The sequence below is a fragment of the Melanerpes formicivorus genome, unplaced genomic scaffold (assembly GCF_026170545.1).
Source record: "Melanerpes formicivorus ecotype bairdi unplaced genomic scaffold, bMelFor1.0.p_v2 SCAF_10, whole genome shotgun sequence".
NCBI classification, from domain to species: domain Eukaryota; kingdom Metazoa; phylum Chordata; class Aves; order Piciformes; family Picidae; genus Melanerpes; species Melanerpes formicivorus.
Genome location: NW_027142362.1, coordinates 15,595,985 through 15,613,094, shown reverse-complemented (window position 1 = coordinate 15,613,094; position 17,110 = coordinate 15,595,985). Strand labels below are relative to the sequence as shown.

The 17,110-nt window shown below is 40.7% G+C and overlaps 1 protein-coding gene and 1 long non-coding RNA gene across 2 annotated transcripts; one reads left to right on the top strand and one right to left on the bottom strand.

Annotated features, from left to right (window-relative positions):
• Window positions 1–862: 862 nt before the first annotated feature.
• Window positions 863–8,453, top strand: PYGO1 (pygopus family PHD finger 1). Its single transcript, XM_068143883.1, has 3 exons — window positions 863–976; window positions 4,260–4,345; window positions 6,083–8,453. Exons 1-3 carry the CDS (start codon window positions 928–930, stop codon window positions 7,202–7,204), a joined length of 1,257 nt encoding a protein of 418 aa, XP_067999984.1. The 5' UTR covers window positions 863–927; the 3' UTR covers window positions 7,205–8,453.
• Window positions 8,454–10,557: 2,104 nt separating this feature from the next.
• Window positions 10,558–17,037, bottom strand: LOC137443826 (uncharacterized). Its single transcript, XR_010987987.1, has 3 exons — window positions 15,718–17,037; window positions 15,042–15,199; window positions 10,558–10,583 (listed from the first exon to the last, which is right to left on the bottom strand). It is a non-coding gene; the product is annotated as an uncharacterized lncRNA (long non-coding RNA).
• Between the last annotated feature and the right edge of the window lie 73 nt (window positions 17,038–17,110).

The window sequence follows — 17,110 nt, the reverse complement described above, 5'->3', positions numbered from 1 at the left end:
AGCTCTAGGCAAGCAGCTGGGCTTATTTCAAAGGTCTATTCCAATCTTAACAGTTCTGTGGTTCTACGGAGAGCGTGTCGGGGAGTGCCTACGGCCAAGGAGCGAGGACGCGGGCCAGCCGCAGCGCGGGATCCTGCCCCTGCCCCTCACGCAGGGTCGCGACGCCTCGCGCCCCGGCTTCTGCCCTCACGCGCAGTAACGGTCTTCGCGTTCGCGCGCCGAGAGCCGGCCCCACGGTCCCTCAGTGGCCGCACGCGGCCAGCTCCTCGCCCGGCAGCCCAGCGCAGCCCGCCCCAGCGCGCAGTCTTTGTTCCGAGCGGAGGCGCGGTGCCGGGGGAAAGGGGAGCGGCTGAGGGCCGGCAGTCCCCGAGGGAAGGGCCGCGCCCCGCCGCGCTCATGGCGAAAGAGCGGGGAGCACCGCGAAGCGCCCCGCCACGGGAGCTACTGCCGCCGCTGTTGCCACTGGGGATCCAGGAGCCGACTGGCAACAGCGGCCGGGGCACGGTGCGGTAAGAGGCGCCGGTGGCCAGCGGGGGCGCTGTGCGGGGCCGCGGGGCCTGGCAGCCCCGGCGGCGGGCGCCGAGCGAGGCGGGTTCCCGCAGCCCGCGGGGGCCCTGCCCGGCAAGGCTCGGCGCCCCGCGGAGCCCCGGGCAGCTCCCCGCTAGCTGGCCTCTGCTTGCCGGGGCCCGCCTCGCCCGGCCTCTACCGCGGGCCGCCGTAGAGCTCTCCCGCGCCCAAACTTTGCAAAGTCTGGCGGCTCCGCTGCTGGGGCGGCGGCAGCGGCGGCTACGGCAGCAGCGGGAGGGGGCGGCGGCGGCGGAGGAGGAGGCGGGGGCGGAGGGGGCGGGGTGCGGGCCGGCGGCGGCATCATCATCATCAAAGAGACTCGATTCCTGCCGCCCTGGGAGCCATGCGTTGCTGTCTGTAATGTCAGCGGAACAGGAGAAGGACCCTATCGCGCTGAAGAGATCTCGAGGTACGGGGAGACCTGGGCCGGGCTGGGGGCTGGCCGCTGCCGGGGCCTAACTCCCATGAGGAAAGCCGGCTGTGCCGCGGGAAGCGCGCACCGGCCGGCCCTGACCGCCGCTGCCCTCCGGGCTCCGAGCCCGGGTCGCGTCGTCCGCGCCCCCGCCGCAGTTCCAGCCTGCGGCTGGCGGCAGCGGCGGCGGGGCCGGGCGGCGAGGGAGCCGCGCTAAGTTTGCACGGTGGGGCCCGGCCGGGCCCCGCGGGCTCCCGCAGCCTCCGGGCCTTGAAATACAAAAGTCGTGGCTCGCTCTGCGCGCGGACGTGACCCATAAGTGGAGGCGTGTGCGTGGTCATGTCTCTCGTGTTTTTCTAGATGTGCTGTCCATTAGTATGCAGCGTGCATCCTGCTGGTGCAAGGGAATACGGCGGCGGTGCCACATGTCCGACTTACTGTTGATGCAGAGCCCATAAATTACACTTGAGTGTTCACTTCTCTTGTGCTCGGCTCTAGTTGGGGGTTTGTTTTTTCTGTTTTCGGGAAACGAACAATTTATCGAAATATTATAATATTATATATGGTTTTAGTGAGGTTTGAAGTATGCTTCTTTGAAATGTGTAAGGAGAAGGATAGAAATAGGTGTCTCTTCCGACTTCGGCTGTACAACTGACTTTAATGGCAGTAGCACATTGTCTACGTAGCGGTAGTTATGACCTTATAATCCTTAAAACAGAAGTGCATTTCTGAATGAAATAATGAAAGACCGAGTTTGGTCAGAGTCATGAGAAAATGGTAAGATCGGCAATTTAGTGCTTCTCTTTTTCTTATCTCCTGTTTTACTTCTGGACTTCTTGATGTTTTAAGCTTTTAAATGATTGGGTAAGTGAGGTAAGGTGTGGATTATGCTATGCATATTGTAATTGATGTATGGTGTGCTTTTCTAAAACTGTTCTAGCAACAACTGGATTGCAGCCTTAAGAATTGAGAGAATGAAAAGAGACAGCAGTGTTACAAAGGAGACTAGGTTTCGTTAGACTCCTTCACTCTGAAGCCCTGATTCTGCAAATATTTAATCACATAGTTTCATGTGTCTAAGTTACTCATCGAGTTCCACGTGAATGCTGCTTAATACCAAAACTGTTTACAGTATCAGGTTGGCTGAGTATCTGGTTGAAATTAGACTCTTTTTAGTTTTCTGTCTGTAATGAAAGGTTTATTTGTCTGTTTGTGTTTCTTGGAAAAATGTTCTTACTGAGATAAAGCACTGTTTTAAAAAGACTGGCATCCATCCTGTAAAAACCTAGACAGAGATTTGTCAGTGAGTATGAAAATACTCCATGGTCTATCTGGAGTATGATAAATATGGCATAAATTACATACTAAGTCATAATATGTAACCAAAACTACAACTTGCAGTTCTGGCACTGAAAATGTCTATCCTGTGTACACATGAAGTGAAAAAGAATACGGGATTTACCCCTTCTCCTTTTCCCAAATGTAAATGGCTGAGATGCCTTATTAAGTAAGGGATAAAATGTAATAGTGATCACATATGTGTTTATATCTAGATCTATAACATATATGATGTCCCAGTCAAAAGAACTGCTGATCCTGGAAAATTAATCTCAGACAATGAAATGATTCTTTGCAGTCTTAGTGCAACATTCCAAAATGCTCAGTGCACCTTTTGATAAAAGTCTGTGTGGCAGGTACCAGGACTGACTTTCCAGAAAGTTTATCTTGGCTGCATGAAAATAACCTTTATTAATTATTTTTTTTTTTTTTTTTTTTAATATGCTTTGTTTCCTTTCATGTATAAATGAAATCCTTATAAAACCCACAGGGAAAATACAGACTCCTGGGACTAAATTAAATCATTGGTCTCCCACAGGGAGAACTGAAAATACAAAAGCTTTGAACCTTTTCAGGCATAGGACACTGTTCTGCAAACCTAGGCATGTGAACAGCTGCACCTGTGTAATTCATTCATGTAGAAATCAGTGGAACATGTTACTGGAATTCTAATATTCATATGTTAATGATTTTGAAGAATGATATCCCAGAGGGGAAATTGATCTACAACTTTGTACAAAGTTTTGACTTACACTACTGGAAACCAACACTTGATCATGTGATTGTCAGTATTCTACTTGATCACAGGTTTGCTAATATCTGTGCTGCTAGTTGTTGTATTTATTAGAAGGAATCTGGACATCTGTAATAATTTGCTATTGGTGCTTAACTATGTTTATGTATTAAGAGTACAGGACCATGAACAGGGCTGCGTTTTGTGCAGTTGTGAGGAATGGCCTTCACAATACAATCTTCCACTGGATTTCTAATGAATATATTGGAGTGCTGGAGAAGAAGCTAATGGAAACTGCAAGGATAGTTTTGGGCAAATAGTTTATTGAGAAGATAATTCATACAGTTGGAATCTAAGAGAGATACGTCATTCTTTATGCAAAACTTTATGCAGTGATTATTTAGTATTTCCAGTTAATGCAGTGGCAGTGCTTCATAATGAAGCACACTAACTATGTGTGACTACCATGACTCCATACCCTAGCCTTTGAAATTCAGACTTAAAATTTGATAGATGTTGATTTGGACTGTCCACACATTTTCCTTATATAAAATGAAAACAAAAATTCAACGGTGACAGCCAAAGCCAAAAGCAACTTACTAAATCAGAGAAAGAACTTGCTTTTTAGGTAGGACTGGGAACTTTTCTGAAACCTCAAAAAAGGAGTAGGGTATTAAGTAAGCACTAGTTGTGAAATTTTTCAGTCCTTCTTGGATCAGGAGTGTTTGAAATAACTGTTGGATATTTCAGTCAGTATACAGTAGTTTACTTCTTCCCTGTGAAAAGAGATTTTGTATTACTTTACTGAATAGTCCTAAAGCTGGTTTAGCTGTCTTCTGGGAATACTTGTCTAATGCAGAGCAGTGTAATGTCATACATTATGCTTCTTTGCATAATACTATTGATAATTTACAGTTATCTTCAGTTTGCCTTTGGTAATAAAGACAAACCCATGTATTCAGCTATATGTTTGCACCTTAATAAAGTTTGACTTGCACTGTCAATATAAGTTTTAATTACCAGTAATTTTTGGGGGGTTTTGAGGTAGGCTTTTACCTCTGGATGTTTGCTTGTTACAGACTCTATGTAAGTAACTAGTGTTTGCAAGTTCCGTATTTGTAACAAGTATCTGTTGCTATGATGGTGGAAAACTTAGAATACACCCTGTAGGAAAACTAATGCAGTATTGCACTGATTGAAATTTTGTAGGTGGTGATAGTGGATTGGATGGGTTAGGAGGACCAGGAGTACAGCTTGGAAGCCCTGATAAGAAAAAGCGCAAAGCAAATACACAGGTAAATTCCCTTTGGTTCTTTTGACTTCATAATAAATGTTGTTTGATGCTGTGACTATCTCACATTGCTCAGAATGTCAGTCTATTCTCACAAACAGCAGTTACATAGAAAGTATTTCAGTTGTACTGCTGAACTTGTTACAATACTCGTTTTCTCACTGAAGTTATATTAATTTCCGTAGGTTGCCAAAGACCTATAAAGAAAGGAGCCCAGTGAGACTGCAACAACTTGTATTTTACCATATGGGTTTGATTCTGAGACAGACTTTCTTTTAATGACTTTGTAACCATTGGTAGAAATATGTACAGCATGAGTAGTTGCCGTAAGACTATTTTTCTGCTTACTTTTATTCATACATGTTTAGGTTTGTGGTCTGATGGATCAGTACAGTTTGTTTATGCTTTGACCAAACTCTTGGCACATTACCCAAGTGATTTTCAAGCAAAAGCTGTGAGGCAGGCTTGGCTCTTTTCCAGTGAATCTCTGCAATTTGGCATTTATATACAGTTTCCGTTTCCAGAAAAGGAAGCCTGAATACAAATCATATAAATTAGGTATCTGTAGAGCAGAATTTTCCTTTGTGTGCTCATTCAGCTTTGAGTGGGAGTATCTGTTAATTTGGTATTGCTCAGTGAGAGCAGTTTTATTTATGTAGGCCAAATAATCACTTTCCATTAAGCCTATCCAGATTCCACTGAGGTGTGGATCTGTTTTCTTAATTTTTGTTTTGTTTTAAAGTAGTCATGGTGAAACCTGCTCTGAGAAACATTGTGTTAATTTAAGGGTTTCAGATCTTTGTCTTGGTGGAGCTTTCCTTCTGTTCTGGAATGGTGATAACTGTAGAGGACATGCAAGCGAGCTTCCTCTCTTTTCTTACCTAGCTCAAAATTTGCAGCATAGCAGAATTTTTTTGGAAGGGGAAATAAAGGAGAAACGTTCAGTCTTAGTTTATTAGTATTTAGGAGGAAATGCATTCTATGGGCACAGTTACTGTGAGGGTGAAGAAGCTAAATGTTCCCCATAGGCTAGTCTAGAATGAAATTCAATTGTGTAGCCACTCTGATGACATTTAGACAGTCTCTGGGCTCCATTAAACACTTGATTATGCTCTGTAACCAGAAATTCGTATATTTTATACCTACCAGCCATGGTTTGCAGACTGTCCACAATCACTTAATCTGAATACTCATAAGGGACACTTCTGTTTGGTACACAGAGTACTTCTGTATGAAGATTCTTTTATTCTATATAGTTGTTTTTAGGTTACAGTAACATAGGTTTGTGTATCCTCATAGAAGTGAGATGTCTTAAGAGATGTATGTTAGTAAGAGGGTTCCAAAAGGAAACTAAGGAAATGCTTCAGATCTGTTAATTTGGAAATATTTTTTGTATGTGTTTAAGTGACACATGGTTTTGTGTATTGTTGCTTTTCTTGTGTATAAGATTAAGAAATAGAAGTCACATATCAAATAGTATTTTCAGAAGCATTGTTGTGCAACTGCATATTTTGTAAAACACTGGGATTACTATAAATCACCAAGTTATCTGGAGCCCAAACTCCTCTTACCTCTTTACTGAAATTTCAGACAGCCTGGCCGGGTACAGTGGGTGAGCTTTACACAACAGCTGAACAGTTCCTTTATCAGTAGTGCTGCTAATCCAGGAAGGACCTTTGTGGTTGGTCTGTCTTGCAGGGAAATGCTAAAACTAATTTAAATGTATTTAAAATATTTTTAGGGATCATCATTTCCTCCTCCATCTGAATATGCTCCACCGCCGAATCCAAGCTCTGACCACCTTGTAGCTGCAAATCCATTTGATGACAACTATAATACTGTGTCTTATAAACCACTTCCTTCAGGAAATCCATATTTTAGTAATCCTGGTTATCCTGGCTTTGGAGGCTATAACACTTTCAGAATGCCACCTCACATGCTGCCCAGAGTGTCCTCGCCATATGGTGGTTCTTACTCCCTCAGAAACCAACCACATCCCCTTCCTCAAAACCCGGTGGGAATGGGTTTTAGTCGACCCCACTCTTTCAGCTTTGGTCCACATGATAACCCGGGTTTTGGGAATCAACCACCTTACAGTAGTGGTCAGATAAATCAAAATGTCAATATACCTGGTCAGCATTTCAGGCCAAATCTTGGTGAGAACTTCGCGCATTCTGGTCAGATACCTCACCCTGATGTGCCATCTAACTTTGGTCCTGGAAGCAATCCAAATTTCCCAAATTCACAGCTAGAGTCAAACCATTCTTTTATTCTTCCACCAAACACGTACAACCAGACAAAATCATCAGCACAAAAGCAAGACTTTAATCAAGGTGCAAGCAAAGCTTCCAGCCAGAACACTGCTGCCCATCAGCATCATCACAGGACAGAGGACATTGTGAGTCAAGGTAACAGTGACCTAAAAAATGTTACTCGAAACAATGTGGTAAATCAGGATAATAGCCATTCTAATAGTGCTGATAACACTAATGCTGGCCATTCCAATGGGACTCAGAATAAGTCCCGCCAGCCTCGAGGTACTGCTGAAGGATGCAACGCTGAAAAGAGCAGCAAAACACCCCTTCATCCCAGTCGCCATGGTCACTCGTCCTCTGAACCCGTCTATCCATGTGGAATTTGTACACATGAAGTTAATGATGACCAGGATGCCATCCTGTGTGAAGCCTCTTGTCAAAAATGGTTTCATCGGATCTGTACAGGCATGACTGAGTCAGCTTATGGCCTTCTTACAGCAGAAGCATCAGCAGTATGGGGTTGTGATACTTGCATGGCTGACAAAGATGTCCAGTTAATGCGTACAAGAGAGACTGCAGGACCACCTGCTTTGAATACGGATGGCTAACAACGTGAGCTGGGGGTAGTAGTTGAAATACTTGCTATGAAGATTTGGTCACAAATTGGGTACTTCACTTTCTGCAGACAATCAGTTGTGGTTGTCATCTGATTGCTGTCATCTATTTTTTATTTTTTTCCCTAATCTGTTTTCATTCATAAGCTTCCATCTCAGCTTTTGTACTCCTCAGTTTTATGTGTGCAAATGTTTTACAGGATGGGATACTTTCTGATAACACTGTAAAACATAATTCATGACTGATAGGAAGTAGGATGTGCATTGACAATTTCATGGAAGGCAAAAATGTACCTGTATGAATAGCCCCTAATTTGCTAGTGTTAATATGGTAGCTGACACTAGCATTTAGTGCTTGGTTTTAATTTGCAAATACTCATTACATTTTTTTTAAAGTGAATGTCCACTACTCATATTCTTGCTTATCTTTTCCTTGAATATAGTGGAGATTACATGGAGGAATGTGCAGTACTAATAGTTTTTAATATAGAACAAATAAAGAGAATTTTGTATATGCTTTTTCGTGGTTTTGAAGTAAAGCATTAACACTGTTCAAAAATCAATGGCTTCATGCTTAGTAGCACAATGAAACCAGTAACTGTTAGACATTTTTATTTCCTTGAAAAGCAATCATCTCTTTTGACTTCTCAGCAAATGCTTGCCAAAGACTTGTGCTAAGTCTTGCAGTATTTGGAAATAGTCACAAAATTTGATTACATTGGAAGAACAATACATAAAGTTTATGAAGTCCAGTGCTTTAAATCTAGAGAATACCAAAACTAGGACTGCATAGATAACCTTAATTCATTTATTTGAAGCACATGTATTATGATGCAGTCTCCCAGTTTGCCATGGTTGTGCAGTCATGCACCTCTCTCATCCTGGTCATTGATGCTTCTAGTCTCCTGCCTCAGTGCTCTCTGAAAATTGTGAATGAACTGGTGCAGGGAAAGTCCTGCCCAGCTTCTAGGGCTTTCAACTAGAGCTTGCTCAGTTGCTCTAAGCTACAGAGTCCACTTGTCATTGCTCAAGGCAATGGGAGTGTCCTCAGCACAGGCTGTGAATTGCAAGATAATTTGTCCAGGAGTGTTAAAACTGAATTCCCACCAGTGCCTCATCCAGTCTTGCACTGAGGAAGTCTAGGGTGGAGAAAAATACAGAAATACAGCTTTCACATCAGCTGACTTTAGCTCACATCAGGAGAAAGTAATCACAGGTTTAATTTCTTTGCTAGACTTGATATCCTACTGACAAGTGTGAATGGCACTAGAGCTTCATGTGTGATGCTTTGAATTCTTTTTTTAATATGGGTAATTTGATCTTACTCTTGATCTCAAAAATAACCTCCCTTTTTTTTTTTTTTTACTGTGGGGAAACATCTAGCCTTGAAGAGTTCAGCCTTAGCAATGTGGTAAGTTGCATATGCAACCGAAAATGAATGTTTCTGTAGAAAGAAGTGTTGCTTTAACATCATAAGAGATGTCACTGTAGTAACCAACTTGGCTTGTAATACTTGCCACCGTGCTGGAAACCTTTTGGTTTTAAACAATTAGCAATTAAATCATATGTCAAGTATTACAGGTACTAGTCATGTTCCTTAACGTGATAAATTGTTCAGGTCTGTGATGATGAGTGATGTAGGAGCCTGTATAGAATAGAGTCATCTATATAAAGAGATAGTTTCTATGCTAAGCTATACTAACGAGTGAAAAGCAAGGTCACCATTGTGTTTGACTTTAAATAGGCTATACTGTGGCATTTTCCTGGAAGATGCTGTGTAGATCTACATAACTGTCCTTGTATTTTAAAAGTGAAGAGTTTTCTATACTTTTTTTCTACTGAGGAGGTGCAGTGTTGCCCTTCTTTTTTGTCTTGCCTCTCATCAGAAAAAAGGAAATAATGACTAAAGTGCAAATGACCCAATTCATATCTTGAGGATTTCCTGTATGGAGACAATAGAAAAACCAAAAGGGCAGATCCAGGCCTTCTGTTTTCATCACTATTTGCTTTATTTAGTGTAGAGGCTAAACAATCCTGTTTTGTTAAGGGTGTGATATTTAAAAATAAATAGGAAAAAAAACAACAAGCAACAACCTCTGTTGGATTTATTCTTCAGTAGTTTTCCTAAGGACTGACTGACTGTTAGAATTTCTAAAGTAGAAATTAAACCAAACTCATTTAGATACATTTGTTCCTCTGGGAATCAATTTAATTTTTGCAACAATTTGCACTGGTAGTGGAGCTGGTTCAGAACTACAGCAATGCAAATGACATGAAAAATTTTGCTCAGCGAAAGTTCAACTAAAGTTCCAATGACGATACTGTTACCCGAGTGTGCTGTTCGCAATACCTTTCCCACTCCTACACCCCTTGCCTGTTACGAGAAGATGTTGGGGCATTTGTTCTCAGAAGTCCAATTATCATTTTAACATTTTTGAGCCAACATTGTATTTAAAATAGCTATGTATTTCTTAATCTCTTTCTCAACCCTACATGAAGTTAGGCAAATTCTGTATTAACTAGCAAGACATTAGAATTTACAAACTTTAAAATCTACTGTATCATTTTGTAAGGTAGTATCATTTTCTAAGGCCTTAAACTGTCTACTTGTAAAATTTATTCTAACAATTTCAGTTTTTCTAAACTGGCACTATGTTGTGTTTGTAACCCAGTAAATTTTCTGCATTTATTAACCTACATATTGAAGGCATTAGTAAATGCCAATTATATAAAATAATAATAAAGGAAACCTGATAAACCCAAACTTGTTATCACACTGATCATAGAGATATGACTGATTATGATCTCCAGAAGTCATCCAGCCAATACACTTGCCCTGCTGATATGCTCTTGGCATACCTGGACTGTTTGTCTAGAGATAGAGTTATACTTTGTTTTTCTCTGCATGTATTGACTAGTAGTAGTTCAAGTATGCACAGGAAAAACAATCATGTTTTGTTAGTAAGATTCTAGGAAGATGTCAGCTGGTTAGAATTAGAAGTTAGTTATAGAAGGGTGGGTGGGAGGGAGGGCTAATTAGAATAGGTGAAGTTTTTTTGTAATACTCTACATGAAACAGTTGGTATTGAACTATCATGTGCTTCTTTCATTACTTGTGATTTAGACTGTACTGGTGCTGCACACCAAAAACACTGCAAAGATATTGTAAATCTTACAAACCTTAACGTTTCTGTAGGAAATGCGTGTCCTTTTCAAATAGCTCCTTGTCAGGATCAGAAATGCAGGCTATATTGCTCAGAATGTTTCTTTTTGGTTGGTTGGTTGGTAGGTTTTTTGGTGGTGGTGGGTTTTTTTTGGTTATTGGTGTTTTTTTTTCTTTCTTCATTTTCCTTTTCTTTTTCTTTCTCTTAGGCTGAAATAAATAGGCATAAACTGGATTGAACAGTCCTTAATACTTGGGGGGGGTGTGTGTGTGTTTGTGTGGTTTTGGTTGGTTGGGGTTTTTTGGTTGGTTTGTTGGTTTTTGGGTGGGTTGCTCGGTTGTGGTGTGTGTGGTTTGGGTTTGTTTGGTTTTTTTGGAAGGGGTTTGTTTTGGTTTTGTTTTCTTTTTCTTCCAGAGACTAGTTTTAAATGAGAAATATGCAATTTGGTCTTTAAAATATTTGTTTAATCGGGTGAACAACGGTGCTGCCTATAGGCTAGAGCGTAGATACCAAAAATCCTGTTTCTGGCTTTCTGACTGATCCCTTCCATAACTTGAGACAAGCAGATTAACTGTTCATGCCTCTATCTCTTTTTTTCAGAAGGTCAAGCTAACACTTCCTGAGAGTGTTTAGACAGCTATTATTTGAGATCTTCAGATGAAAGAGATTAGAGAATAGTAATAAAATTTGTTCTGTTTAAAACAAAATCATTTTAGTGGCTGCTCAAAGAAGAATATACTTTGACCTCTCAAATTTTTAATCCAAGAGCCAGTTTTGTCATCACGTTTTCCAGGCTTAACCTCAAGCATGTGAGAATTAACAAAATCAGTGGAACTGCATGCACACAGTCAACGCTTCAAAGTGTTTGCAGTTCAGGGCCTGTGATATTTACAAGTGAAATGCTTCTTACGGTTTGTGATGTTTACAAAATCAGTGGTGTTACAATACAGCACCTTTTTAATATTTGTCTTGATTCCAATTTAATACAATAACACATTTGCTTTAAGTAGGTCCCTTTCATTATAAGTAAACATTGCCTGGCAGTAAAAGTATTGGTGTAACATTTTTTAAAAAGGAAGTAATGCTTCTTATCATGTTGTATGTGACTTAAATGACTGTTTCATATTAAAACTAATCTTTCCTTATGTACTGCTTAAATATACCTGTTTTGGGATATCAGTTCAGTACTTTTTATACAATCTTGAATGTGTTCCACATTGGTGACATGTATTTTTGCAACAACTTTTGTTTTGATTTTAAATTAGAGCATGTCTGAAGTAATACATGCATTAGTGCTGTGGTGTGTGGCAAAGTTAATGTATGTAATTCAAATTGGAAAGAAGTTTCCAGACTTTGTCCAACATTAACCCTGTGGCTAGGGATTAAATTACTATGTAATACAAATTATTTCATATCACGATGTGTTTTAAGCTACTCTATGAAGTATGTGAAACATTGTTTATGGATTGGTAGCTGGCATGGTATCTTGCATAGAATGAGGTATGATAGATGGTAGCATTTCATGGTAACTAAAACTGACTACCTTTCAGAACATGCAGCACTTAGGTGCATTGTCATATTTTTGCCGTAACAGTTAGTATGAATTTCTTAATATTATCGACTGACAAATGGGTTGAACATTTGGTAATAAGCTCATGGGTGTGAAAATTCTATTCCAGCACTTGGTTTCTAAAACATGTAATTTTTCTAATCTATTGGATGCGATTAGATATATTCTGGAGGATGTAGAACTGATGTATTTTAAAGTTGTTCTGCAATTGCTAAGTTTTGTCTGAAGCTTTCTATATTAGAATAGACTCTTCCTTAAAATTGGAAAATTAAGTGTACTTAGTAGAACTTTTAAGGCAATATAACTCCTACACTACACCTTGAGTTATGCACATTCGCTTCTTTGTATTGTCCTCCCCTGACTTGTTGGCTTATGCTTTATATGGAAATAAAGGGTCCCTTTAGTGCCCTAGTGTTGTGTGTCATCAGTTCTGAGGTAATTAATTCGGGATGGTGTTCAGCCCCTCAGAAATGCTGCCTATAGCTTAAAGTTTTCAATGTCACCCTTAATTTGCTGATTCCAAAATGGCTTATTACACTGTCATAGGGAATACTTATTTTTGTATTGTTTGCCATACATGTTTAGTTTTCCTTTTCATGTTCAGACTATCTCAAAATAATTTTTCATCCCACTCCACCTTTCTACTTGGAGGTTTATGCACTGTAATTCAGGAATTGCTGTACCAGAGACACCTCAGGACTGGGGTCATGAGAGATGTTGTGTCTATTCCCATGTACTTGTGCTCTAAAGGATGGTCTAAATTTGAACTTCTGTATCATTGAAGTAGGGCAGGCTTTTGATAGGTTTCTTTGAAAATTTAAACAAAACCCTTTTTTTACTTGCTACTTTTTTTCTGAAATGTGAAATACTATGGACATGTTGAGGATTTTTTTACTTAAGAGACAGTCTGCCCTCCAAGTTTTTGTACATGGCCTCTACAGCAGATGCTCACTGTTCTTTAGGGCCCTTTTTTTGTTTGTTTTGGTTGCTTGGGTTTTTTTGTCCACATACTTCTTTCAGTGTTAAAGATGAATCAAAAAAGGCAAGTTACCAATCTGCTGCCATCCAAACAGTGCAAAATATAAGCTGATTAGGATTGTTGACATTCACATTTTTTGTTAACAATGATGTGATGTTTTACCTTTTAGAAAAACATAAATCGGAATCTGATTCAAGCATTCTTGGAAAATGTATATGGTATATTTTGTCCAGCCCTGTATGTAACTGTTGCTTTCTGTTACCTGGTTTCAGTTTCTTTTAAAATAAAGATAATTTTTGTGGGGAAGTTGCTAATTGATTTTATGAAGATGCCTAAATTAACTCTTCTAATGTTTTACTTGCGAGAATGCATTTTGATAGGCATAATAATATGAGAAGCAGGCTGTGGTTGTGTTGAGCAGAAAAAATAGCTTCTGCCTCTTGCAGAGGTCCATTGTTGTGTAAAGGCAGTAATCTGAAGTAACTTCAAGGAAGATGAGAAGAAGTCTTGCACCATAAGACCCATTTCTTTCTTACAGGATAGGAGGGAAGGCTCTGGCACCATTTGGCTGAATAGATCTTTTAGAGCTTTCTGTACTTGGGAAGAGATTATGCAAAGATTAATTTATTCTAATTTATAAAATTACTACTAAGGTATTTGTGTTTGTTGAAATGCCAGAACTAACACATACCAAATTAGTACCTTAACAGTAATCTTTAAAAGCAACTGGTAAGAGTGGTCTCAAACTGCATGCAAAACAGTTTTTTTGGAATAAATAACATTTCATAAAATGTTCCTACTTTTCTTGAAAATTTTAGATGCATGAGAGAGAATTAGGAAGAATGGGAGGAAAAAACCTATTTATTAAAGATAAGAAAATCTATACTATATAAAGGGTTTATTTTTGTTTTCCCCACATAGTAAAGCTTCTGAAGCCATTACAAGTGAAAGGACCCCTGGAGGACATGTATGTATTGGGAGCTGAATGGTCCAGAGTATTAGTAATATTACTAAAATTTGTCTGGAATATAAATCTCCATCCTTCATAGCACAGGAGATGAGACTGTGGTGAAAGGAGATGTAAAAAAACCAAAGTTTCTTGCGCTTTTGATTGGCAAATAATTTGTTTATCCAAATGAGATAACAATGAGGGGATGTATGTGACAATAGGTGGTGTTTCTGCAGACATTGGTACAAGACTTTTAAGTACTTGCTCAGTCTTTTTTGTGTCATTTAGCAGCTAAATCTGCTACTTTGACATAGAAGTTAGTGACCTTTGCTGTGTTGTCTGCAAGTGAAATAGCTCTGCAATGGAGATGAAGCTTTTAAATAAGTAAGCTTTTTTGTTAATATATTGGAACTGTTTTGTGTAACTGAAGAACACCAAACATGGATACCCATAACCATGTCCTGTCTTGTAAAGTGTGTATATGTAATGTGTTCTTTCTGGCAGGAATAAATAATAAGCTGCTTCATTTCAGTATATTCTCTGTGCTTAAACTAAAAGTGACACCTGGATGACCAAGACAGACCAGTACTCAACAGATCTAAGACTTCTATGATCTGTGAATGAACTCTCCAAAACTGAAGGATGCATTCTGGATGACTACAGCTGCATTCTGGAGTGGTAGGAGATTTTGAGTTACTATTGTATTATAATCATTGTGGTCAATGCTGCTACTGGAACATTCTGCATTAAGACAAAACACTATCCCCTCAAATACCCAACTCTGCCATTACTTCACATAGGAAGCAGACAAGTAGGATTTAGACTCTTGTGTGCAGTTCTGGCCTCTCAATTTTCAATGTAATAGAACTAGGAAAGCTTTGGAGGTCAGCAAGGAAGATAAAGCTATGCAAAGGAAATGTAAGCAATCTAAGAGTCTAGGAAAAAAAACCATCTCTTAAGAGTGGAAGAAGGTCTATAAAACAACCTCAACAGCACAGAAGGGATGTTTAGAACTTCCTTCTTTCTTCCTTTTCTGTACTTGCCTGAAGTTTGTCTTACAATGCAGACAACTAAGCTACTAAATAAAGGTAACATAAAGCAGATTTGAAAGAAACAGGAAGATTTTTGTTCTCAGAGGGAGAATCTTTCCTCAGGTTTTATTTACTTACTTATTTTCTCTTACAGCTTCCTAGACTGTTAGCAGTCTGTTTATGAAGACATCATGATTTTAAGTCTAGGTTCAGAACTATAAACCACAAGTCTCATCTTCTTCTGCTGCAGGTTACAGCAAAGCTCCTTATGCCATGGTGCAGATCCTACCATAAGTCTGAAAACATATATCATGAAAGGTTAGAAAAAAAGTAAGTCACATGTGCCCAAAACACCTGAAGCATTTTGACTTCTACATAACTCTCTTTCCTTTTATACTTTTGAATGCTCTTGAAATTTAATTCAATTGTCAGATTCCAGTCCATGCAGTCATTAATTCAGATGATAATAATGTGGGTGAGGGTGGACAACAACACAGAAATCATACCAGTTGCAACGGATTTCTTGCTCTAAACAAAAATTAACCCTCTCTGCTACCTAATTTCATATATATATATATGCATTATTTAAAAGGTGCCAGTATCATTTGAACATTACTTTGGAATGTAGACAGAATGTAATTAAATCTTCAGTGATACACAGCAGGAATCTTAGCTAATATGTGTACATGCTAAATTCAGATTTTTTTGGTTGTATTTAAAAAAAAGGGGGGTTGGGGGGAAACTAGACTTTCTTCTGCATTTTTTCCCTCCAAACAGTCCTATCTTTATATATTTTTGAAGAACGTAAACATACCTGAATGTTTATAAAAATATGCTGAGCTTGCCTTTCAACCCATAATCCCCAGAGGCAGTTGCTTGCTTTCCGTATAGACGACTTTATTTTGGCAGATAGTGTTCCTGTGTGTTTGAGGAAGGTTGAATAACAATGTGCAAATCACCTCTTTTGAGTTTTTGGTTAAACCCATGAAATAGACAGTATTCTGAGGGAATAGCATGGGGCTGCCAATATGACCTAATAATTCTCAGAGGGCAGCTGGAAGTCTCAGTGCATTGCTAAATCAGTCCTCAGCTCTTAGTAATTTTTACCAGAGACTCTCAAAATAATAGTGGCTTCTTTATGGAAATGTATTTGGGTAATAAGAGCTGCACTCCTTCCTACTCTCCTTAGGTGTGAGTGATGAAAACCAGAGCAGTGCCTTATGTTCACTGTATCTTAGCAAGTCAGTGAGGCAGCATCTGCAATAGTTCTCTCAACTGATCTCTTGAAGTTTTAGAAAGTCAAAAGGTACTGTATGTTTGCCCTCTACAACTATCTGAAAGGAGGTTGTAGTCAGGTGAGTCAGTCTTCTGTTCTCCTAAGCAACAAACTGACAGGACAAAAGGATATTGCCTCAAATTATGCCCGAGTAGGTTTAAGTTGGGTATTATGAAAAATTTCTCCACCAAAAGGGTTGTCAAACCCTGGAACAGGCTGCCCAGGGACTTGGTGGAGTCCCCATGCCTAGAGGGATTGAAAAGCTGTGTAGGTGCGGTGCTGAGGGGACATGGTTTAGTGGTGACCTGGCACTACTGGGTTAACGGTTGTTTCGATGATCTTACAGCTCTCTTCCAACCGAAACAATTAGGTGATTCTGTGCTTAATTTCCTGCGCTGTTAACTGTGAGCCCCAGGAACAGCTGTTTTACCCTTACTGGCTCCTGCACCGCTCCGCCGTTAGCTGGGGTTCCGCACTCCACTTTCTCGCCCGCCACGGGCGGCACGGCGGGATGGGGAGCCCTGGGTGCGCGTTCGGTTCCGTAGCGGTCAGGGCCGGCGGCAGGCTCGGTAGGACTGCGGCTGCCTGTTGTCAGCAGATGGGCCGAATGCGGCGGACCGCTCCCCGGCAGGGCCGGCTCCTATTCCCAAGGCACTCGAAACACCGCTGCACAGTCGCTCTTCCGCCTCCCCTGGCGCATCGCAGATCGCGCCACTGCCGCCGTGTTACTCGGAAGGGAAGGGGAATGGGCGGGTCGCGGCAACCCCAGTCCAGCAGCACCGTACCCGGCAATGGGCAAGCAGCCGCCTCCTGCCTTACTCTTCGGGGATCGGCCCTGCCCTGTACAGACGCCATTGGCCAAGGCCGGGGGTGGGAGCTGCAGCGCCTTCCGGGGGCAGGACGGTGGGGCCGGAAGTGCTGGCACCGGAAG